This window comes from Aquarana catesbeiana, linkage group LG07 (genome assembly GCF_042186555.1).
Source record: "Aquarana catesbeiana isolate 2022-GZ linkage group LG07, ASM4218655v1, whole genome shotgun sequence".
Taxonomy (NCBI): Eukaryota; Metazoa; Chordata; class Amphibia; order Anura; family Ranidae; genus Aquarana; species Aquarana catesbeiana.
The window spans coordinates 52,119,060-52,144,267 of record NC_133330.1 but is presented as its reverse complement, the minus strand read 5'-3'; the positions used below and the strand labels follow the sequence as shown (position 1 = coordinate 52,144,267).

The window sequence follows — 25,208 nt, the reverse complement described above, 5'->3', positions numbered from 1 at the left end:
TAAAGGTGTTTTATTATTTAAACAAGTGGTTCTCTTTGTGTAGCCAAAGATAGTTTGAAGTACTAATGACCACCACCCTTCCAATAGCTATCCTTATTTTTTTAAGAATGCAAAATACAATGGTGGTAAAGTTTGAAATACAAGTTTGAAATACAACATAAGGTTGTGGCAAAATAAAATCTTGAGAATATTATTAAGGTTTGTAATAAAGATTTTTTCTTTTTCTTTTTAAAGATTCAGGGTGTGATTGGGTAACTGTAGTAAATTGCCCATTCATCTGCATTCTTCTATTGTGTAACTCTACTGGGAGTTGAGAACCACTGATTTACATAATTAAACCACTTTTGTATAATACCGATATTTGAAAGCAGATAGGACAGAATATTAATCTATGCACTATACCAATTTCACTTTTGTTGATGACTTTAGTTGGTGTAACTTCTAGATCTACAGCAATCATAAAACAAACACCAGGGCTGGGCAGAGACCATTAAATGCTTTTTTGAGCATCTCTGTTGGGAAAAGGCTTTCAATTGACTTGAAAATTCTGGCTAAGGTAGTGAGCTATTTACACCATATACGACCATACAGTAATACTTATGGAATTACCCCAGACATCACTAAGATGCCACAACCACTGCCTGTGTTAATTCCCGTCTTTGTATAAAGCTCCACCTTCTCATAGACCCAGATTTTGCATACACATTGGGCACGGTTAAGCCGGCCATACATAGTTCAAATTCCGAAATAATTTTCTTTCAAAAATCGTAACAAAAAATCTTCTGAACCATTAGTGGGCCAAAGCAACGGCTGATTTTCGTGCGGCCATCAAATTTGAGTGATCGGGCATGTTGGAAATTTTTTGAAAAGCAAACAAATTTCTAATTAGTGATGGGAGAATCATGAGAGAAATATTATTGAAAAAGAAATGCGCAGGAGCTGTGACCTGGAAAGAAAAGAAGATTTTCTGGCAATTTAATATTTCCGTCGTTGTCGGTGTTTCTCTCCATACGAAAATGTATCTGCTCAGTTGATATGCCATGTCAAGCATGTTTGCAGCAAACTAGGTGATTCTAGCATTGCAAGTGGAAAAGAACGGGCATAGGTGTGAGCTGATTAATATAAAGTGTTTCTGAGATGTTGGAAAACACTGTAAGCTTGCACAACAAACAAAAATGTTATTTCTAGATCTTTTTTTATAATTTCATTTTCATCGCAGTAATCGGACATAATGTATTAATTTATTTAAAAGGATTATTTTCTTAGTTTTTTAATCAGGGCACTTAACTGAACATGCATTCTTTAACAATGATAAGTAAGCAAAACCTTTAGCCTAGCAAGTGTCGGTTTATTTGCTGAGGAGTTTATCAGTTTGATTTTCTACTGAAAAAACAAACATTCATTAAAAAGGACCAATAAAATTGATTGTGTGAAAGCTCGGTTACCTAAAATAGTTAAATAACATTTACTGGTGTACACGTTTCAGGAGCAGGAAGTTACTGGTGGGGGGAAGTCTTTTTTTTTTTTTTAACAATCTTTATTATAAAGAAGAAAAAAATATTTTTAACTCTACAAAAACGTGTATGATTTTAAAATAAATTACAATGAAAGAGGAAAAAAAAATCAGTGATCCAGTTTTCCACCTGCGAATCACGCCATATTCAAAAGTTTAAAAAAAAGTAGATTTTGGTTTTCACTAACGGTATTTGCAGACTAAGGGCCCATTTACACCAGATTGCAGTGGGATGCATTTTTTGACTGCACTTCAGCTGCATAGCAGACAGTCCAATATTCAGGATACCCTATGGGCTTAATTCACACTAATGCTGTGCAGTGAAAAAAATGAAAGCAAGCTGCATTTCTTTGACCTGCAATTGCACAGAAATGCACACAAATGCATGTAAATGCATTGCAACACAATGCAGTGCACATAAAAGCCCAAAAAAGAAAGACGTTTGAAATGACTTTAAAGGAGATGCAAGCTTAGAAAAAATCCACAGCAAATGCTTGTAAAAAAAAAATGCATGTCTACTGCATGTCACTGCACATGCAAAAACGTGCAGTAAACACGCAGTTTATAATTAATGCCAACTGACACTGTAAGCCTTCTTTAACCTTTTTGAGACCATAGGTCATTGATGCTTAGATGCCCAGTCCAAGTTTAGCAGCACTGACATGTATCAGCTGACCTGATAAAAAGTCTACGACCGAATTGCATACCCACTTCGATCCTATATATATTTTAGGGACATTTAAGACTTTTATTTGGTACAGTGTTTAACCCCTTTGCGCCAGTGCCTCCGAGCCCTTTAAGAAGTTTCAGATGCTTCGGGTTTCAGGTGGGGCGGGGTTTTTGATCACATGACCACTGTTATTGGCTGTCACAGCGGTCACATGATTGGAAAGCTCCCGATTGCTAGTATGCATCGGGAGGTTTCCGGTACCCACCGGCTACTGTGCTGGGAGCACGCTCTCAGCAGGGTAAGTTGTTTTAACAAAGCTGCATATATGCAGCCACTCTGTGTTATGGCCCACTGCAAGCGGCCGCATATATGTGTGTGGTCGGCTTGAAGGGATTAAATAAAATCCTGCTGACATAAGCACAAAACTGTAAAGAAAATTTTTTACATTTAAAAAAAAAAATGTATGCTGTAGTTGTATCTAATTTTTACAGTATTAAACAGATGAGCAGGCTGCCGGCTGCAAAATAAGCCTTGAGCATGCAGACGACACTACAGATGCCAATCTGTAGTGTCGTCTCACAGTTTTAGGCTATAGCCTTTGTCAGCTTAATATTGCTGTCTGTGTCCCTTTTGGACATTCTCACTATTTCTGTCTTGTGAATCCTTTGTGGTTGTGATAGTAAAGCGGGCCATAGAAGGATCAAAATTCAGCCAGTTCAGCAGGAACTGAATGAATTTCAATCCACGTATGGACAGGCTGGTTGTATAGAAGTTGATCCAATGATCAACTTCTGTACAACCAGCCTGTTGAGTTTTTCCCAATCTATCAGTGCCGCTGGCTATAGTCAGCAGGACTGATTAGTGTGTTCTGACAGCAGGGAAGTCTTCCCGCTGTCAGAATAGAATAGCCCAGTGGAAGTTATTCCTGCATTCGGCTCAAATGTGTGGATGGGGGAATCAAGTCAAGTATGTATGGGCTGCTTAAATGAGGAAAAATCTCCTTAATGGAGCCCTGACAAGGGATTTTATACTTTTTCCTCTTTAGTCTAAAAGTTTTGGCTGGAAATTCATTTTGAAATTACTCTGTCGCTGCTTTACAAAAATGGCAGTAAACAGGATCTGCTAAAGAAGAGGCTTCAAACTCAACTTTCCCTCTGCCCTTTACCTGATTTTCTCTCATTTGACATTCCTTGTAGTGTTGGGGGGCTTTTCTTTCCTGCTGCAAGTTGTGGTTCCTTACTTTAACGCTATGTCACTGTGTCCTGTAGTAAGGCGTAGGGACTGGCAGAAGGAACTACAACATGCTACAAGGAACCATTTCAGACATGTGTCAGATGTAAGCAGGCAGAGCAAAAGAATGTCACCAACACACCAAGAATCTCCAAAATGAGTCCTAAGCTTTAATCAGCGATCACATCGTTACAGCAGATTGCAATATTTCGGAGCCACACAGGACCCCTTATCATCAGGCATGTGACGGTTGGTCACATGCCTGATGAAGGGATCTTGCGAGGCTCTGAAACTTTGCAATCTGCTGTAACGATGTGATCGCTGATTAAAGTCTAGGACTCATTTTGGAGATTCTTGGTGTGCTGGTGACATTCTTTTGCTCTGACTTGACGCGGTTCCAGCCGGTGGTCTTTTAAGCGCCCACATATACGCACAGCCATTTCTACAGGAACGTGTGCATTGGGAATAGTGCATTAGATGTAAGCAGGCAATTCTTCTGCAAGAAAGAGAGGAATGGGTGAGGGGACACCTGCAAGCCTCTTCGTTTGCAGGTGGTGCGTTTTTCAATGAAAAAGAGTTGCTTTAATATTGTTGCTATTATTGTTGATACTTTTAGTATCTTTTTTATGTGGCTTCAGCCTCTTTTTTATGTGGCTTCAGCATATTTCAGACATTACAGGAAATCAAAAAAAGAGAAAAAAGGATTAATATAGTGTAATGACAAGGTTTAACGTAGCAATATCTGCACATAAGAGCTTACAGTCACAATAATTTGTGCCTATACTGTGGATGTAAGTACAAACAAACAGACATCCCCATTAAGTGTATTTGCGCTAGTCACCAAGATTACATACACCCCTCAGACTGACAGATCAGGGTGCTTGTTTTGTGTTCACATTCTATGAAGAATACTATTTTCATCTCTAAATCTTTTTGCTTTGCTGATATTACAAACTGTATGACAGATGGGTCACACTGATCGCTGCGTTCTAACATTTGGGAGAGCAGAGAACATATTTGGTGAAGCTGGCATGCTTCGATGCTGTTTGATTCAAGCCACAATATGAGAACCACTAGTATTTCACATTGAAAATAATTAAAGAAGCAGGAAACAATTAGAAAGCACACATTTTGAATAGTGACAGATGTTATACATGTTTAAATTAGACAAAGGGATATAAGACAATTTAACGGGTCACGTTAGCAACTGCTGTAGTTTTAGCGTGTAATTTGTACGGCAATATGGAAAGTCTTGAAAAATAAGATGTAGCTGTGTGGAAAAAAAATATTTACTCCACGTGCTCATAAAATTCAGTTGGTGTGACAACACGTTACCCAAATCAATAGTTTTATTGTCTATTAAGTATAGGATTGAAATAGAAACCAGAATATTATACTTTTTAATAGATAGATAGATAGATAGATAGATAGATAGATAGATAGATAGATAGATAGATAGATAGATAGATAGATAGATAGATAGATAGATAGATAGATAGATGAGGTAAAGAAGAATTGACTTTCCAATTATACAAAAAGTTAAACATTTTTAGTAAAGGTTTATTAATTTATTTGAAGGCACACTAGTGGGTTTTTTTTAAGCTCCTTTAAGCATTAAGCATTTTTTGAGCTTCAGCATCTAGAAGCAGAAAAAAAATTGTTTTTGTTTTGAGTTTTTTGGAGCGTTTTTTTCAGCAGAAAAAAATGCTGAATCCTCCTAAATGCTCCTAACTGCTTCTAAATGCTACTAACAGCTACTAAAATGCTACGAGAAGCTAGCACAAAAATGCTATTATTGGCATTTTTCATCCAGCGTTTTTTTTTTTCAAGCTTTTTTTTGAGATTTTGAAAAATGGTAGTGTGCATGGAGCCTTAATATACATTGAAAACAAATTTGGCAAAAGAAAGGGGGTGGTATCCATTCCCCACTTTGTCCAAAACTAAAAGTAATATGTTTTGGCTTTAGATATATTTTAATGCTAAAAATCAAGGCTGTAGTAGACCAATGTGATCCACATATAAGCCCTGCAAAGGATGTTAAAAGCCAGCACAACTTTGCATTAGCTCTGGTTTTCTAACATGTAGGCACCTATACAATAATAATGGTAAAGCTGGGATGGGGTCTATGCAAAAGTGGCCATTTCTTACTATGAACCATCCTATTGCAAACTTTACCTCCCCATCCTCCTTCCCTACATATGGGACTGCCCCTTCAAGATATGTTAGAAAGGCAGAGCTGGTATGAATTCTGTGCTGGCTGTCTACAGCTAGCTAGCATGGAGGGGGGTTTATAGAAAGTAGAGGTTTCCATTGAATTATTTAAGGGATGCATTGCATCTTATTTTCAACAATAAACTGCATTGGTCTTTTAATTCTGGCCCTGTATGTAATAATAAATGAATAAAACAAGTGTTTGACATACCAAAGGAACACCTTGATTTGGTCAAACTTGACTGGGTTTTGTGCCATTACTGAAAATGACTTTTTGATGCAGATTATACCTCTCTGATCACAATCCCTAGCTAGAGCAATTCCTTTCTGAAAAATATATTTTTTCCTTGAAATGATTGTTATATCGAGTTATGTGATTTTAATTTGCTATCAAAAGAACTAATAGCCTTTTTAAAAATATATATATATTTGTTGGACAGCTTTAGGGTAAAAATAGGATAAATTGTATTTTTGTTTCTCCCTCTTTCCACATTTCCGGTTAACTAACACTTTTAAGTATATTAAGTCTGCTGTCGAAAAGTCCTTGTCTGTCCTAGAGGAAAACCAATGCAACATTTGTTAAATTCAGTGATTTAAACTATTTCAGTAAAATCAACTATGTTTATTTTGGGTGAAATTGTTCTATGTATACAATTTTTAAATCACTGTAGCCACAAAGATTTACGACCATGATAATCTAGGGGATGGAACTGAAATCTAGCATTGGAGCCAATAATTAGGATAAGCAAAAGTGAAACACTAAGCATGTTTTATGAAAAATCAACATGGTTGACGGGTATAATATAGAGTTCTACCATCATTTAGAGAGCAGGCATCTACCAGAATTTTCATTGAATCAGCCTAAAGATTTCAGAATTTCCAACAGCAGCAACATAGTAAGTTCAGACCAGTGGAGACCACTAGAGAATAATTTCCATAGGCATGTATAGAGTTGTCTAATTATTGACAGACTGATCAAGTAAATTTAGGTGTATGTCCCTTCTAGGTAGATTTGCCTTGTTTATTTGTCCTGGGGACCATCGTCACTGGGAAGAAAGTGATAGGTGATCCAACATTTTATAGTTGTTACCAGAGCAAAATGTAAATCTTCCTATAAGGAAACCTGTTCAGGTGACAGCTGTCTAAGAGAGGAGTCTTACTTACTTTATAAAGATTTCCTCTCTTTTCCTGTTGCATCTCAGGCACCACTGGAAAGGAAACCTCCCCAGTGGGATATAGACTGCATAAAATAAATTGTATCTAAAACAAAAAAAAAAAAAAAACAGTATACACTTTACATTTAACTAGAGGCACCCAGGCTCATGTTATGGTGCCTTGTTTTCTGTACGCCTGCTTCTCTGCACACTGTATTTGCAGCATCCATTCAGGCATTGCTGCAGTTCGCACTCCACATAACAAAACCACTGGTGCACGTAAACTAATGTAAGTATTATAAAAATTTAGTGGTGATTTTTATCCACTGTAGAGTTCTTCTTCAGTTCAGTACATTAACATGTACTGCTTATCGCAAGGAATGGGTTACTGGCTTTGTCAGCAAGATAATGAACAGAAACATCACAAACCCAACTCAGTGACGTGTGCCAAGCCTGGCGTGGGAGTTGGTGTGAGAATTCTGAAAGCACAGTCACATTAAGAGGGTTTCTAGTTTAACAACCAGAAGCTGGCTAGCAGAAATGCCCCTGCAGCCAAGTCCTGGTGCTAAGTGAACCCGCTGCTCTGTCCTTCAGATCTATTGCTACTGGTGACTTTGTCCCAGATGTCTTAGTAAACGACTCCATCTGAATTCTTGTTTGTCTGCGACGTATTGGTTTATTGTGAATGGCACAATTGTCATAATTCACAATATCATTTTTATATAGATATAGTGTCATGCCAATTGATAACTATATCTTCTTGTCCAGTTTGAGTGTCATGCCATTAGAGGTCATGTAGATGGACATTTACCAAGAACAGGTTCACAGGTAAAAACACAGACATATTGCATTAACCTGGAGCAGCCAATCAGAATTTTCCTTTTTGTTTTTATTAGATAAGGAACTAGAAAAAGTGTGTATGCATGTCATGAAACCTGTAGCAGACACATTCCCCTGGCATATAAAGTTAACCTGTTTTTTCCTTAAAACACATTGCCTGCAGGCAAAAGTAATACAGACAACTGAAGGTGCCTAAACCTATGTCCCTTATTAAGCAAATAGCTTCTGAAGTTCTTGGCCACACCTCGCCCAGTTTTTACCATTGGTCAGGGAGTCCCCCCCCCCCCCTCCAATGATAACAAACCAGTAGTGAGGTGTGGGAGAGGGTGGCATCAATCACAATATCAGAAACTGAGGTTTGCTTATAAGTTTCCAAGGCTCCAGGGCATTCTTCAAGTATGTAAACATAGTTGCAATTTTCTTTAGATTACTTTTATTTTTGTCTTTCCATAGTGTAGGTTCATTAAAGTAAAATCAAGTTCGCGTTAACATGAACCTGCATCAGCAAAAGCAATAATGAAGTAACAGGTTCCCTGGTAGTAGCTGAATTGTAAATACATTTATTGTGCATCTGGAGGCAAGGCAAACCATGGCAAACCCTTCCAGGAATCCTATAACTGAAAGCTGTGGCTCACCCTTCGCTCCCCTGTTATCTCCCAACACCTTAGAGCTCCTCTCAATTGCTTGTTGATAGTCCCATGCTGGGTTGTAGGGGATAGCAACGGGGAATGAAAAAAAACTAAAGCAAAGTCAAGATTCTTGGGTTTCTGGACTGCATTCCTTGTTTTTTCTTAAGCCTAGTACACACTAGTAGTTTATTGTGTGTATATATATATATATATATATATATCTTTAACAAATACTTCCAATGTAAAGGCAAGGACTGGAAATCTTAGGTATTTGACGATTAGAAACTTAGAAACATTACTATAAAAGTGGAGGAACTGAAAAGTGGAGGTGTTACGGCTAATAAGCAACCCAATTTTATCCATTGTGCATTAGAAAATGCAAGTTAACCTCCCTGGCCGTATGATTATTTCAGATTTTAGGTGCTGAAAGCGGTACAATTATTTTGCATGGAAATTTGGCATTTTATATTGTAGGCCTGTAAGTCTTAGGAATAATTCACTTAAATATGTCCAAACAAGAGTCGAAGAAAAACGAAATAAAAATTATAATATAATAAATAACTATAAATAATTATAACAAATAATAATATAATAATAATAAAAATTATTCAGTAATATAATCAAATCAAAAACACTGACATTTGCTCAGTTGCAGAATTGTTGCTTTCGTTACTTTTAGTGTTTGGTGACGGATTTCCCCACAAATCACTATCGCTCAATTCTGCGAGTAATTCTAATGTTTTCTAGCTGGTCTAAAGCCACTTTTGATTTAAAGGGACGGTTTTGGTTGCTTTGGACAATCTCCAGTTTCCAGGCAAAAAGAACAGTATTTACAATATAAAACTGCATGCAGGACACTGGACAGACCACTAGGGGCAAAGAGGATGTGAAATTATTTGATACAGTACTGTAATCTGTAAGATTACAGTATACTGTATCTATACTGTGTGTTTTACTGTTTGAATTTGGCGCCGAACTCCGTCCCCGTGCATCGCAACGCTCTCAGGGAACGGAGCTCGGCACTGTGAATCGAGCGAGACACAGCAGCTCGCCGATCACAGCGGGGAGACATCGCAGGATCCAGGGGACAAGGTAAGTAAACTCTTCCTGGATCCTGCGATGCGATCCCGCTTTTGGTATTGAAAATCCACCCCAAGCCAGACTCGGGAATACCACCAGGGGGGTTAAAATCTGACAGCTCTTGGTTTGTAACATCTTATACCTTTCACCTTATCTGTTTTTATGGAATATAACAAACCCTAGATTCTGATTGGCTGCTGTCTGTGATACCTTTGCACTTGTTTCATGAATGTCCTTCTGTATGTTCTTGTTTTGTTTGGGTATTACTAGCTATAGTTTGTTCCAATATAGTAATTTGGTATGTTCAGCAACTAGAGATCACATAATCCAATGTTTTATTATTTTTGTCATTTTCGTTGTCTTTTTGTTTAAACTGCTAAGTCCTGTCATATTTGTGTATATACTCACGCTGCCTTACTTTTGACTCTTTTCTCTGTCATGCATGCCCAGTTCATCGGCCTAAACCAAAGCCATCACCTGTGCCTCCATCCATTCAAACCCAAGCTAACATGTTAAATCAAAGGCTGAAAGGCATGCCTAGACCAATACCAAGTACTGTATCGGCTTTATTTCATTTGATTTGTTTAGCCTAGTCTCTTTCCCATCCTCCCCTAACCCTTCAGTGCTGTAAGGACCCACAATGCATTGCAGTACACATCAATGCATTGCTGGCTACTCCCAGCACTCTAGGAGTTAACATAGTATAGTTTGAACATCGGCCTTCAAGCACTTCTTCTCGATATGTCCATTGCTGTGTAGATCTGTCCGGCACTAGCAACATTTTCCAATATAAATGTCAGCACAAAATAACATTGTTGTTACATAACATTCTGCATGATGTTAATATTTATGAGTTTCAAATAATGTCTAAACAGTTTTTTTATTTTATCAATATACTGTTTATTTCTTATGTGTCAGTGCTCCAGCTGTTAACCCAACATTTCTAATGTCAATCATTTATTTTAGTTTCAGTTATATCTTCTGGGCTCTGTGATATACAAAGATTTGTTAAAATAATAGAAATAAAGAAAATCAAAAGTGGACAATCAAAAAGATATACATGCACTAAACATCAGGTTCAGCTAAATAGTCAAAATAATCATGTATATGAACAGTTTTAACTGTCATAAAGTTTGAAAAGTAATACACATCTTCTACATCCTTTTTTGTTTAATATATTTTTTATTAAAGTTTTCATCATAGAAATTTACAGAAGAGAAAAAAGAACCGCAATTAGTAACATGGAAATATACTGTAAAGTCCATAGGTACCCTAAATATATTAAGAAATATATTCATGGATATTAACATAGGTTCCCATGAAAAATATTAAAATTGAATTGCAAGTGTGCATTAAAAATTAAACATTAAAGGCCATGATTAAGTATAGAAAAAGACAAGAAAAAGAGGAAAAAAAATTAAAATACATCCTTGCTGAAAATAACAACACTTTTTAGAACTGTCAGTTCTACAAATTCCCTGTCACTGCCTGACCTCCTTCCTGATCTTTGGACTGTAAGATAGTATAAAAACATATTTATAAAACCCACTTTGAGCTCTCCCCTTTATGCAGTCTTGAATACTGTAAGTGTTCTCTTCACCTTGCCTATTACATAGCAGGCACTCCTAAATTTAGCATTTATGCTATCAAGTTTGAAAAAGTTACTGAAACATGAAAGAGGCTTTCTTTTTTCTGTGATATTGTGCATTGGCCCACCATCTTGGTCACATGACCTGTGCCAAGGTATTTATAATTCTCTTGAGTGCCTCAATTTTCTATTGCAGAGCTTACATGAACAGATCTTGAGGGACTAATATTAGAGGTCTGCACCTCCCACTGACCAAGCTTCTTATGTCAGCCACTTAAAATCTTCCCTATCTGCCTGGACAATGGTTACTTGACCAGGGTCCAGACCAATGCAATATTTCTGTTGTTAAAACAAAAATGTAATTGTCACTTTTCTTAACTTTTCCTTACATTATGCAAGGTACTGTAACTAAGTTGTTCATTTTTGTATAGTTTTGTTTTAAGTAAAGCATGTACCAAACATACGTTTTTGTAAATCTCTTGTGAGCAAAGTGGGTACCAGTGTGAAATAAACTACTCAGTAACCTTCATCACTCACCCGAGAAATAATAGTCTTCTATAGCTCTCTTTGTGCTCCGATAATACAATGGACACTGTTTTTATCATTATCTTAAAGGTTGCCATGTTTATTTAGTTAGGTTTTAGATCCCAAAAAAATATGTACAGGTTAGTGAAATCACAGAAACTATGAACAACTATAATTGAAGCAATAATTGATCATAAAATATCAATTTATGTTGATAAATAATTATAAACCAATCAGAGTATATTTTACATTTACATTTAAAGCTGGAGCACTGTTTCTGTAGCTCAACAAAAGATTGTGATTTTTATTTTTTTATTTTTAAATATTAATTATTGAGCTTTTTTTTTTAACAAAACATGCATGGATTTATACAGTTTTGGAATATCCTGGATTTTAACTAACCATTTAAATTTCTACCTACGCTGAACCCATCCAGGCATGTTCTAATTCATCTTCTTCTACTTCAGAAAATGTAGGTCGGTTAGTAACTCCTGCCAAAAAACTTGAAGACACAATACGACTTGCAGAATTGGTCATCGAAGTTCTCCAGCAAAATGAAGAACACCATGCAGAGGTGAGAATTGAAATGTTCTAGAATTTGTTCCACATATATGTTCTAGAGCAGCCTCTAGAATATTTAGACTTGTATTTTTTTTAAAGATTTTTATTTTTTAATTATTAATAGTGGGGAGAAGGTGTTCAACAGAATGTTTGTATGTATAAAATTAAAAGTACTAGAATGTAAAAATAATTCAAATGTTTTACTTGTTTTCCACCTTGAAGATAAAAAAAAAACAAAAAAAAAACAAAAAAAAACAGAAATGCACAAAAAGTTTTCTAGGCAGCTGTATAGGAACTGTCCAGTGTCCTAGGGCTTCTGCTAGTTTGTATTAATTATAATGATATCTATATACCATAATGGTAGCCAATTCGAAAATACACTTTTTTATTGTTAATACGTGTTCTACTTTGGTATATTCACAGTGATGACAATGATCAGCACTTTTACTGAAAAATGCAACCCAAAATTATTATTTTTTCTGCACTTTTTTATTTCCTTGAAAACTATATACATTACCACCTGCCAGTTTTTTTAATCAGTTATGTGTCATAAACTTTAAGTTCAGTTTTTTTAAAATGCTAAAAGTATTGTTTACACATTATGTATTCAATATCATTTCTTTTTGTTAAATTGTTATGACATTTTTTGATCAATTGGATAGCATTTATAATGTTAGAAGCCAACCAGTGTGTTTTCAATCACGATTCACTGCCATCAGCCAATTCACAGTTCTAAAAGTCCAAAAAGACCCAACTAATGCTTGATCTGCATATTTAAATTTCCTCCCTGTTTTTCCACTGTTCTTTCTATCTTGGATGGTCCTGGCAGGGGAAAGAGGTATGTGGTTAAACTCAACAAACTGAGTCACCTGCTCTCATATCTTGTGCATGTCCTTCATGTTTCTGATAGGATTTTATCCTTTTTTGCTTCCTTTGTAGTTGTAATTTAAGTAGTATAGCAGCCAGATCATTTAGACTGCCTGTGGAACTTAGTTGCCCCACACAACTTAAGTGTGCAGTGGTAATCCAGTCCGTGCATGCAGCAATGGATGTATTATACAAGCATTGCAGCTGTTTCCTAGCACATCCCAACCTTCCTTAATCCCTCCTAATCCTTCTGTTTTACCCATGTTAGTTTGTATGCATAATGTAACAAAGAGGACAAATGTGTTGGGCCAAGCTTGCAATAAAAAGGCTACAAAATGGTTTTAAAATTAATTTTCATAAGGTACACTTTGACTACAGTGCTTTTCTTTTTCTTCATTACTAATTTAATGTTGATTTACTTAAATATTTTTTTTTATTCTTTTGGCCTGATGATAATGTTTTGCTTCAAATCTCCAAGCATGTGTAGAAGAGTTTGCAAAGAAAACTCTTGCCGTTGATCTAGTGTTTAAAGTAAAACCAGCATAATAATTTACATCTTTAGCAAAGCAACTTCTTTTGTCCAGATATAAAATTAGTCTTTGGCATTTTTTTAATATTTTTTAATCACTCTGGTATTATTTGTATGTAGCCGTCCATACATATTTTGGAAATAAAGCCATTATCAATATGAAACACTTGAAACATGTATTATGTTGAAACTAGTATATTCATATTTTTAGATGAAAACAAATATGGATTATCTAAAAACATGTTTATTTGACAATATGGATTGTTGTATACATTATTTTTTCTTTCTGGATATATGTGTTATTTCCCTTTTTTATGTATCTCCTTAGAGTTTAAGCCCTTCAGTATTTTAACTACTTTGCAATTAATTACATTGTGAATTTTTTCAGGGGGGGAGGGGGGCAGCAAGAGCATTTATGTTGACCTTTCAGGTAGAATTTCATAATTAGGTGAGTGTACCATGCTCAAAAATGTCTGCGTATGGAGAAAAAGGTTAAACAGTGGGTAATCTCAATGCTCGGTTTAATCATTTGCGCAGGAAAGCAACTAAGTGATTATTAAGAATCATTTTCAGATATTGCTCAATGTGCTTGCAATGCCATATTATGACAAATGTGTGACATAGCTGAAAAGTAAATGTAAAACATATTAGAACTAAATTAATCATGTTACCAAACAGAGTATATTTCCCGAGAATGGAAATGTCATTCTGTTCATTAGTGGCAAATTCGCTTTTTATTCAGAAATGTTTTTATCTTACAAAAATAAGAAAAAATTCAGCTATCTGAAAGGGAAATAAATAGCTTGAAGTGTCATTATTTTTAACTCTAGAATTAAATACTTATACTTAGCTGTAAAAATGTATAGTTCATATTTTACCAATCATTACCTCTTAGCAAAAATACATTGAATAATTTCTATATAAATTCAGGACCAGCAGTGCCCTTACAATTACAGAGTTGTAGGTTTTTTTGTTATTTATGTACTTACAGCTATAGTTCAAAATGTAGGGAATCCTTTGCAAAGAGCAAATATATATCATTGCTGACCTCCCTGCGAAATTTCACGTGAAAGTTACAGTCGCCTGGCTGCCACACTGATTATTACAAAATCAATATATTGGAGAAATGGCTGTCTACTTAGAAAAGTGAATATTAATTTGTGTTTACTTTAATCATCCAATCAAGTGCAATCGGATGTCCTTTTTTTTTCCCTTGTATATAATTTGGTATTGAAAGTAATTGAAATTTCACATTACTTACTCAATTCTGTGAAATTCACAGTCTCAACTCATTATAGTAAACCAACACCCATGAGTCACTGATCTAGAAAATAAATTTGCAGATCAGAAGTTTTGACTTTACTCTGACATCACTTGCTACGGGCTTGTTCAAGTTTAATGTCTTTGAAAATATTTAAACGACAGCCTACCAGGCAATTAGTATTTTCAATGGCACCCCACATATTTCTCTGTTCAGTTTTTTTAAAGGGCTTTATGCTTTTTAATAATGTTATTAATGTTTATTGATTTTATTGTAGGCACACTAACAAGAACAGTGTTAGAAAGGGGATGAAAAACAGAGGCAGGGAATTAGGACATTTTAATAACAATACTTCTTTCCTACATTTTGCTGAATTGAGTATTCTGCAAAGTTCATTCAATAAATGGTGTAGTCTAATACACCACCAAAATAATGGAGCTGCTTAAGCTTTAAAGTGGTTCTAAAGCTTAAACATTTTTTACCTTAATGCATGCATTAAGGTAAAAAATGTTTAGGTATCAGTATCTCACCCGCCCTAATACCTCACTCAATCCAGAGTTGTGCCCATCTGCATCCTCTCTCCCCACTCCCACAGGCTTTGCTGCCACTGGCTCCTGTTATTGTCAGTCATATCCTGTGGTGAGGGGGGGGGGACAAGGCCAAAACCCACAGGTGTGCCACTATAGGAAGTGATCTCTTCATTTTGCACAATGAGAAGAGGAGGAGCCAGGAGCACCAGCAGGGGACCTGAGAAAAGAAAGTTCGCGGGCCACTGTGTGCAATTCCATTGCACAGAGCAGATAAGTATAACATAGAAAAAAAAAATCCTTTACAGTCACTTTCAGATCTAGCATTGCTGGAATATAGTGTCTTTGTATGTACCTATATCAGTACCTGTTTCTGCTCCCATCCCCAGCACATTGCTGTACAGGGAAGAATTGCTTTAGATTTCAGAATTTAGTTGAAAAAAGTGACAGTGCCTTGTCATAGCCCACACCCGCAGCCAGGTATACTTATCAAACTGTACTCCCTCGCTGCCTCCCTTCTCCATCGAAGCTCTAGCTATGTCAGTTTAATGGAGTAGACCTTCAAGGTATAGGAGAGCATGTGACCTCCCCCCCTATTCTCTCATTAGGTAAATGTATCGCTGTCTGTGAATTTAAAAACAATGCAGTTATTCAATGTGGCCATGACATTGAAATGCCCATTGATTTTAATTCTTGTTAAGAAGAGTACTAACTTCAACATGAGAGTCATTTTTTCAAATATTTGTTTTGAAGATATCCTGTGCTATTTCATTGTCAAGAATTGTATAAATGAAGATAAAAAAAAAAGTTAAAGTAAAGATTTATCTTTCTTTTTTTAACTTCTGCAATTCGTCCCTTTATAATAAGGACTGTATATCATTAAATGTCACTATAGTACAAATTCTCTCAACCTGTAGTTGTGACATTGTATAGTTATACTATTGCCTTTTCATAAGTGCACCAAAATAGCTCACAGCCATGCCAGCCAATTATAATTCATGAGTAATTATACATACAGTATGTACTGTGATTAAACATACACCATGCTTCATGTCATGAGTATGTTGTCTCTCGATCTATAAAAATAGCACTATCATCTATATCTGGATTAGCACAACTATCTATATCTGGATTATACTTTCCAGCCAAAATAATACAAAATTGGAATACATGGTCATTTCATCTCTGCATACTTAGCCCTTGGCATGCCAGTGCAATGTTCTAAGGCCATTATGGTGCCAGGATGCACCTGGTGGTGATAGGTCGGGTGCAAAGTTATTTTGAATTATAGTCATGTTTTATACAATGTTATATGAAGCTATAGAGTTGTGTCATTATGAGCAGTCCCCTTTTTAAGTTATTCTGCTGGGCTTTCCAACAATAATCCAAAGGGGACAAAACTGAGTAAATTGTAAATTGGAGGGCTTTGGTGTTGTGCTGTCACCCTGCTGTCTAAGGCACTGGCCCACACATGCCCTTATGGCAAATATAATTCTAAATGCCTTCTATGTATTTTTTAGAGGACTGCATTGTTGAGCATGCTAACAGGTTGCTATTTTGCTACCAACAGCATGGCAAGAACCAAAGCAGCCATGAAAAATTTTAGGGCCCCTTACACAGCTTGGGCCCCCCTGGGCCTGACCTTTAACATTCGCCAGGTCCGCCCACTGGCCATCGCATCAAGGCCTTCAGTGCACCCAATTTTATTTTAACACTCTTACAACTTAATATATGAAAATGAAAAGTGTATTCCAAGAATCAGTGGTTTTAAAATTTACAGGCAGGAATTATATTTTGGCCAAAAAAAATGAAGCCTGCCACCACAACAAGGTAGATTCTTTTAGGCAGGACCCTACACTAACACTAACCTTTTCAATGCCCCCCATCTATCTTCCCCTAGCTAAGAAAAGAAACAAACTCCAAAACAAATGCAGTATATTCAGCAAAGGGACATCCCAATTCAGCAAAGAGACATCCCAATCCAGCAAAGTGACATCCCAATCCAGCAAAGAGACAATCCCAATCCAGCAGAAACATTTGCATATATTCAGCAAAGATACACCCTGATCCAGCAAAAATACATTTCCATAGAACAAGAGAGACATCTCATATAGCAAAGAGACATCCCCATATAGTAAAGACATATCTCCATATAGCAAAAAGACATCTCCATATAGCAAAGGGATACCCTCATATAGCAAAAAGACAGCCCAATCAAGGAAAGAGACATTCTCATATAGCTCACCTACACCTGTACACACACACTTCACAGCCCCTACTTGCAAAGGAGGCCTTCCCAGTCCCAACTTTTTTTTACACAAAGACGTTGAGACACACATCCAAGCACCGTCCAGAATACAGTACAGACAGCTCACAAACGAGGAGTGCACATGCTTTGCGTATAGAGGAAGCCAGCACAGCCACGCGGGGCAACTGCACCCATCACTGCATTCTTTCTTCCCTTTGGGGTGGCCATGCCCCCGGGAAGCTCGGGCCCTCTACAAGTGTATGGGTTGATGGCGGCTCTGGCAAGAACTCAGACATGTCATAAACTCCAGCTCAAGAGCTTGGCTTTCTAGAACAGAAGCTAGAACAGAACACGCCATTAAATATGTATAAGAGTGTAAAAGAAAAATACAATGGTTTTGGGCCATTTGTTTTTTTTTATTATGTAGGTCAAAATTGATATTTTGTCTTTTTATCTTGTATATGAAATATTTACCTTACAAAATACATTTTTAAAACAGGGTCTCCAGAAGATATTTTTGGGGTATTTTGGGTTTTAAATAGACAAAACAGCAGTAGCATTATTCTTTAAAAAGTGGACTTCAATTACTTAAACTCTATATGAAGCTGAGCAGAGCAGGGAGGAAAAGAAATTGGTCACTTCTCATTGAGTCACCTGAGGTGACTTACTCAACTATGTTTGCAGTTTGATTTTTGGTTATTCAGCTCTGTAAACAAGGTTTTTTTTTTAATCCGAACAGTTAATATTAGCATGGTAAATATGTCTAAAGCTCCACCTGCTGCCTATTAATACTAAATATAAAAATAATATATTTTATGTCTTTACTTTTTAATCCTAAGTACAAATAAAATAAAATAAGGAAACAGATGCAAAATCCGTCCTTAGCTATGAATTGCTATATGATTAGCTCTTTCATTCTGTTTGCTGCTTTTCCTCTGGTTAGACATAGGTCATAAAACACAGGTGTCAAACTGGCGGCCCTCCAGCTCTTGCAGAACTACAAGTCCCATGAGTCATTTCAAGGGTGAGAGTTACAAGCATGACTCCCACAGGCAGAAGCATGATGGGACTTGTAGTTATGCAACAGCTGGAGGGCCACCAGTTTGAAATCAATGCCTTATAATGAGAAAACATGTTTGCGAACTGTGAACCATTTACTCATAATATTTTATTAAAAATGGATAGATATGTTCCAACAGGTTCAACATGGATAGTCATAAAATGAAAGTACGCATGAAGTCAAAATCTTTTATTTATTTTTTATTTTTTGATAGAATAGGGTATGGTTAAAACCATTTACATTTTTTTTAACCTTTTGTGTTACTTTTCTTTTGTTTTGCTTCCTGTCTCAAGACACAACAGGAAGTAAGTGTAGATCTCTCCAAAGTAATCCTCTCTTAGTTGTCATGGAACATATGTCCCCATTGAGAGGTTTCTCCTCTATTCCTGACCCAGTGGCAAAATATTTTTTCCCTGACCAAATTGCGGCTTTAGATACACTTTAAGAATTAACTGTATGTAGAATAAAATAGTTAGTTTGTAGATATTAGATATGATATAGAATTGTGAAGGTGACATAGGTGCATAGAAATAAATTGAGAAATGTAAGAATACATAGTGATGTGTATAAAATAGCAGAGGCACAACACTATTTCATGGGCTCTAATTCAAGGGTTGCTTTTGGCTTCCCTTAGGTTTCTCTCTTATAAATATTTTAAGCCACCTCACCATAAAAACGAAGCACCTTGACAGTTTAACTGTTATAATGTAACTTCTTTCCTCCAGGGTAAGAGCTGTCCAGTACCTTTTCCTCTGTGCCTCTCCCTCTATAATTGACATCAGAGGGAGAAACACACAACCCTATTTATGTCTTTACAGCTGGAAAGAATATACACTATATTGCCAAAAGTATTGGGAGTTTGGGGTGGAGGAACTTGACTGGCCTGCACAGAGACCTGATTTCAACCCAATAGAACATCTTTGGGATGAAATAAAGCTGATACTGCAAGCCAGGCCTTCTCGTCCAACATTAGTGCTTGACCCCACAAATGCACTTCTGGAAGAATGGTCAAACATTCCCATAGACACACTCCTAAACCTTGTAGACAGCCTTCCCAGAAGAGTTGAAGCTGTTATAGCTGCAAAGGGTGGGCCAACTCAACATTGAACGCTACGGACTAAGGCTGGGATGCCATTAAAGTTCATGTGTGTGTGTAAAGGCAGGCGACTCAATACTTTTGGCAATATAGTGTGTCTGTAAATGCTGGAGGCAGGGGAAAATATTGGAGCAATCCAGACACATATTGGTATGCCCACCTAAAGTGGACCTGAAATATGGAAGATGTGTCCATAAAAGCAGGTAGTGGGCACAGAACTAGTCACCAATATAGCCTATAGACTCTCTATAGCTTAATATTTTCCTATTAATTACTTACCATGCCTTGTTTCACACAGTCTCTCTGTGTGTAGGCGGCCATCTTGGTAGTGAAACAGGGCTTTGCTTCCTTGTGTTAGTTCTGTCCCCTTGGTGAGCTGATGACTGGTGTGGTAGTATTCAAGCAACAGCAGAAAAAATGAAGTCTTTCTCTCCAGAAAGGAGAACTGTGAACGGTGCAGTACCAACATTACCAAATCTCACTTTAAATCTCACAAGAGTAGCAGTTAGAGGTAGAAGTGCTTAGAGGATCTCACATTACAAATATATAGCTCAAAGCATAGGAGTGCCTACACACAAGATGTGTATTGCTTTTTTTTGAAGAAGAGGAAATTCAAAACAAATGTTTTTCAGGGTACTATTTAGCATATATGGATGTTCAAAGTAAAAGACTTCACTCTTCAAGTTCAGGTCCACTTTAGGGCGACATTAGACCAGTAGGTAGTATATTTGTCTTTGACTACTGCAACTTCTGTGACCTACTCCGCAATATAATTAATGAATAGATAGACAATAGTAGGTATTTTTTATAAGGTAAGTAATGACAAGCTACATATAGGTAATAATTTTTAACAATTTTTTCTTGGCAATATTCAGGTAAAAACATAAATGTTTATTTTAAATGTATATCAAAATTTTTAAAGATGTCGTATAGACAGACTTCACCCTGTTAAAAAGTTTAGGTATTTTTTCTCTGTTTTTCTTCTTTTTTTTACTTTGTTTACTGAGCTACACAAGTTATGGCTCAGGCCTGCTATTGCGGAGCCAAAGATGAAGTGCTGTGCTGAATAATTTTCTGGTCCTATCAGAATTTCAAGGGTGTGCTATCCCTTAACACCTTTACAAAGTCTGGCTGCCAGACAAATGATTATTAATCAAGAAGATCTATCACTCATTCTGCATGCCATACTCAGTTACGATGACAAAACACGCATGCGTCTCCAACACATTCACATCTCTGCACTGTATGATGTGAATGGCACTCTGGTACAAACAACCTATATTTTTTTAGTTGAATTTCCCATGAGCATGATATTGAGTTACTTCACTGGAGTATGTTCATTTCTACAAAATGAAATGTTCAGTTTTTGCATTTTAAATGTAACCAAAAATATCTCTGATGTTATTTTAAAATGACAGTTTTCAACTAGCTAGTCCAAATATTTTAATGGGTTTCCAAACATCTAACGCAATCAGGGACTACTAGTCATCTTCAGAATTTGTGGAGGGAAAGAAAAGGATAAAAAGGCAATTCAGTGAAGAAACTCAAGTTAAACTCCTAAATTTCTAGACTACAGAATGATATGATTGAACCTTGAACTCTGAGCATGACCTCAGGCAACCCTAGTGTCATTGTAAAGGGAAGAGGTTTTCTTTTTTTTTTTACTTTTCTGCCATAGCCTGGTTTTCCCTTACTGTCCTCTTTACAATGACATTTTCTTATGAATTCTGATTATTTTGCATTGTGAGAGCCCTGGGTAGAAAAAAAAAAAAACTACTTAAAGTTTGTTTAGTTTCACTGATTTTCTTCTTCACTTTCCCTCTACCAAATCTAAAGGCATTTGCTTGGTGGTCAGACCTTATGGTAGAACATGCAGAGACATTCCTCTCGCTGTTTGCGGTGGACATGGATGCAGCGTTGGAGGTGCAGCCGCCAGACACTTGGGACAGCTTTCCTTTGTTCCAGCTAATAAACGATTTCCTTCGCGCTGACTGTATGTACCCTATTATTTCTCTTTTTTAACTCTTCCTTGCTAGGTGATGTTGTGGTGTTTTTTTCTTCAATTTATCATTGATTTGAATTAAATTCATAAGCTTTTAAAAAATGTTTAGAGTGTAGTATTTATAGATTCCGAATCAGAACTGTTATATGACTAAAGGGTAAGTTCACCATTGTACACTTTTTTTTTCTAAATTCCAGCTCCCCTATGCACCAATTCATGTACTTGTTTTGCAAAAAATCACAGCTTTCCATTAAATCTACAGACACTTTTCTTGTTCTAATCCACATTTCCAGACATTTCCATTAGTAATGGTTTTCTTCCTGATCTTTAGGTCATGACACAGGAAGGAGTTGACCAGCTGACCTCTTTAGCACACACCCTGCATCATCCACCCTCCCATTCCCAGGTGCACGTTTTTTAAATGAAATGCAATCAATCAGTGATCACCCTTCTCACTAAATACACAGTCAGATTGCAAAGTGTATGGCCATCTTTATAAAAAGAACATAGGAGGGAGTGGACTGAAGCACTCAGCTGTCAAGCCCTGTTCAGGACTGCATAGCGGGAACTTGCATTCCCAAATACGTTTTTTTGGGGGGGGTTTAGTGAAGGGGGAGGCGTGTTGGAGCATTTTCACTCATCACACATAGGGCAGCTCATCCACCTGAATGTGGATACACACAGCAATCGTCCCAAAAAAGCTTCAGAATTTTTTTTTTTTAGAGTGGAGCTTGGTGTGTTTTTTACTACGATTTTTGGTGCAGCGCATTTCTGACATGCAAGGAAATGCACAGATGAGAATGGAGCCTCATTGTTCTTGAATTACCGCACCAATTTCACTTTCAGGCCCCATTCACATCTAGCATAGTTGGAGCGCACATTTTGTGTCTTGTTTTTTCATGTGACACGCATAGGGCAGCCTGTTGATTTCAATTGGCTGCACTACATGTGGTTAATGGGACATTTTGGCATTTTGTGGGTTGTGTGTTTTTTACTGTGCATTTTTCAGCATTTGCCCCTCGTTTTTTCAAATGGCAAAATGTGTGTTTGCTTGGTGTGTTATAACCAATTAATGGCATTGAAAGCGCAACTAGTAATTTTAGGTGTACAAACATGGCCATACACTAACTAATCTGATTGTATATTGTGTATTTAGTGAGAAGGGTGATCACTGATTGATTGCATTTCATTTAAAAAATGTTCACCTGGGAATGGGTGGGTGGATGATGAAGGGTGTGTGCTAATTAGGTCAGCTGGTCAACTCCTTCCTGTGTCATGACCTAAAGTCTGATCAGGAAGACATTACAAATGGAAACTTCTGAAAACGTGGAGTAGGACAAGAAAAGTAAGTAACTGTAGATTTAATGGAAAGCTTTGATATTTTTGCAAAAAAAGTACATGGATGCTATATTGGTGCATAGGGGAGCTAGAATTTAGAAAAAAAAAGTGTGCAAAGGTGAACTTACCTTTTAAAGGATCTTTTTTTCAAAACTGATATTTTAGTTCTGCATTGATGCTGCCAAATTGAATCACTTCATTGGAGAATAACAGAGTGCCGCACCAAATGTTCAGGGTCCAAATTAATTATTTCATTAGCACAATGTATATTAGACAGAAAACCAGCTAATGTTTCAAGGGCTCAAAGGGGACCCCCTTCATCTGTGTTTATTATAAAATGCCTGGAGTGGAGAAGGTGACAAACTCAAAAAAGGTTAAAATGTACTGAATAAGCATGTGGAGATAATATAATTTAAATAAGCTTCAGCAGCTAATGCTAGTTGAATCACCCAGCAAAATGTTCTACCTCTTAATAAATCAATTTTTAAGACATTCCTACTCACCCCACTAAGGATTTAATTTATTTAAAATGTAAGTGTTTGTAGATATAAATGAATCTTATTTATTAATCAAATTATGTGTACATTAAAATTGCCTAAATGTGTTTTTAATAGTTCCTTAAGCTATCTTTGCACTGGTCTACTGTAACCCTCTGCATAGTTGCATTTACGCTAGGAAAGAAAGTGGCAGAACTGTAAGCCAATCAGGTATTTCTTTATTGCACCATTCTGAAGAACTGTATAATGGGTCTCGCTGACTAGAGAAGAAATGGCAAAGATGTCCGTATCAGTGAGCTTTTTTCCCTTCCCTATTCAATCAGAAATGTTCAAGAAATTGTATAGTTTCTAACATTGGTATATTTACTAGAAATCTGGCATTACAAACATTTTGTCAAGCATTTAGCAGTTTGCCTACACTTACATTAAAAATGATTCAGGATACAGCTTGGAAATTAAAGCGTATGTTACCCCTAAATTTAGGATTTCTGTTGTGTAGGGTTATTGCCTGTGAAAAATGTATTGACTCATCAGTTGCTATATACAGTGGGTATAGAAAAGAATCACCCCCCTTTAAAATAATCACATTTTGTTGCTTTGCAGCCTGAAATGAAGACAGTCACAGTTTTTGTTTTCTCCAGCTGCATTTACTAGTGCAACTTATAACATCCAAGTGAAAAATATAACACCAACTTGTCAAAAAAATAAATACAAGTTTTGGAGTTGGAGTTGGAAAAAAAATGATCACTCCCCTTATGTCAGTATTTTGGTGAACCACCTTTTGCTTAATGAATTTGACTGAATTTTGCCCTATCCATTTTATTCTTCCATCCTGACAAGTGCTCCAGTCCCTGCTGCAGAGAAGCACACCCATAACAGGATATTACCATCTCCATGCTTTATTGTAGGAATGGTGTTATTTGGATGGTGAGCTGTATTGGATTTCCACCAGACGTATAGTTTGGTGTTGAGGCCAAATAATTCAAATTTGGTCTCATCTGACAAAAACACCTTTTTTCACATGGCCTCAGGATCTACAAGGTGAGTTTAAGGTGGCAAGCTGAGACTAAAATTGAATTATTTGGTCTCCAAAACCAAACGATATGTCTGGCGGAAATCCAATACAGCTTACCATCCAAATAATACCATTCCTACAGTAAAGCATGGAGGTGGTAATATTCTATTATCGGGGTGTTTCTCTGCAGCAGGGACTGGAACACTTGTCAGGCTAGAAGAAAAATGGATGGGGCAAAATACCATCAAATTTTTGAGGAAAATCTGCTACCCTCTGCCAGAAAGTTGTCAATGGGAAGAAGGTTTACCTTCCAACATGACAATGACCCAAAGCACACAGCAAACATTACCACACAGTGGTTAAAGGAGAAAAAGGTGAATGTGCTTGCATGACCTAGTCAGAGCCCAGACTTAAACCCCATTAAAAATCTGTGGAATGACTTGAAGACTGCGGTCCACAAACAGTCACCATCAAATTTAACTGAAGTTCAGCAATTCTGCAAAGAAGAGTGGGCAAATATTGCAAAGTCTAGATGTGCAAAGTTAGTAGAGACATATCCCAACAGACTAAAGGCTGTAATTAAAGCAAAATGTGGTCCAACAAAATACTGATATCAGGGGGGTGATCCTTTTTCCAACTCAGTGATTCTGTTTTTTATTTTGTCTGACCTGACATGTTGGTGTTATATCTTTCACTTGGATGTTAATTGCACTAGTAAATCCAGCTGGATAAAGCAAAAACTGTGTCTGTCTTCACCTCAGGCTGCA

At 36.7% G+C, this 25,208-nt stretch overlaps 1 protein-coding gene across 13 annotated transcripts in view; it reads left to right on the top strand.

Annotated features, from left to right (window-relative positions):
• CADPS (calcium dependent secretion activator) overlaps window positions 1–25,208 on the top strand; it is a 666,812-nt gene that overhangs the window by 480,290 nt on the left and 161,314 nt on the right. For 12 of the 13 annotated variants that reach the window (XM_073592166.1, XM_073592157.1, XM_073592164.1 and 9 more), the window contains 2 exons: window positions 11,908–12,014; window positions 21,426–21,582. In XM_073592166.1, the coding sequence (XP_073448267.1) occupies window positions 11,908–12,014; window positions 21,426–21,582 (264 nt within the window). Of the gene's footprint in view, window positions 1–9,777; window positions 9,880–11,907; window positions 12,015–21,425; window positions 21,583–25,208 lie in introns of all 13 variants that reach the window. The other variant, XM_073592156.1, reaches the window with a different exon arrangement.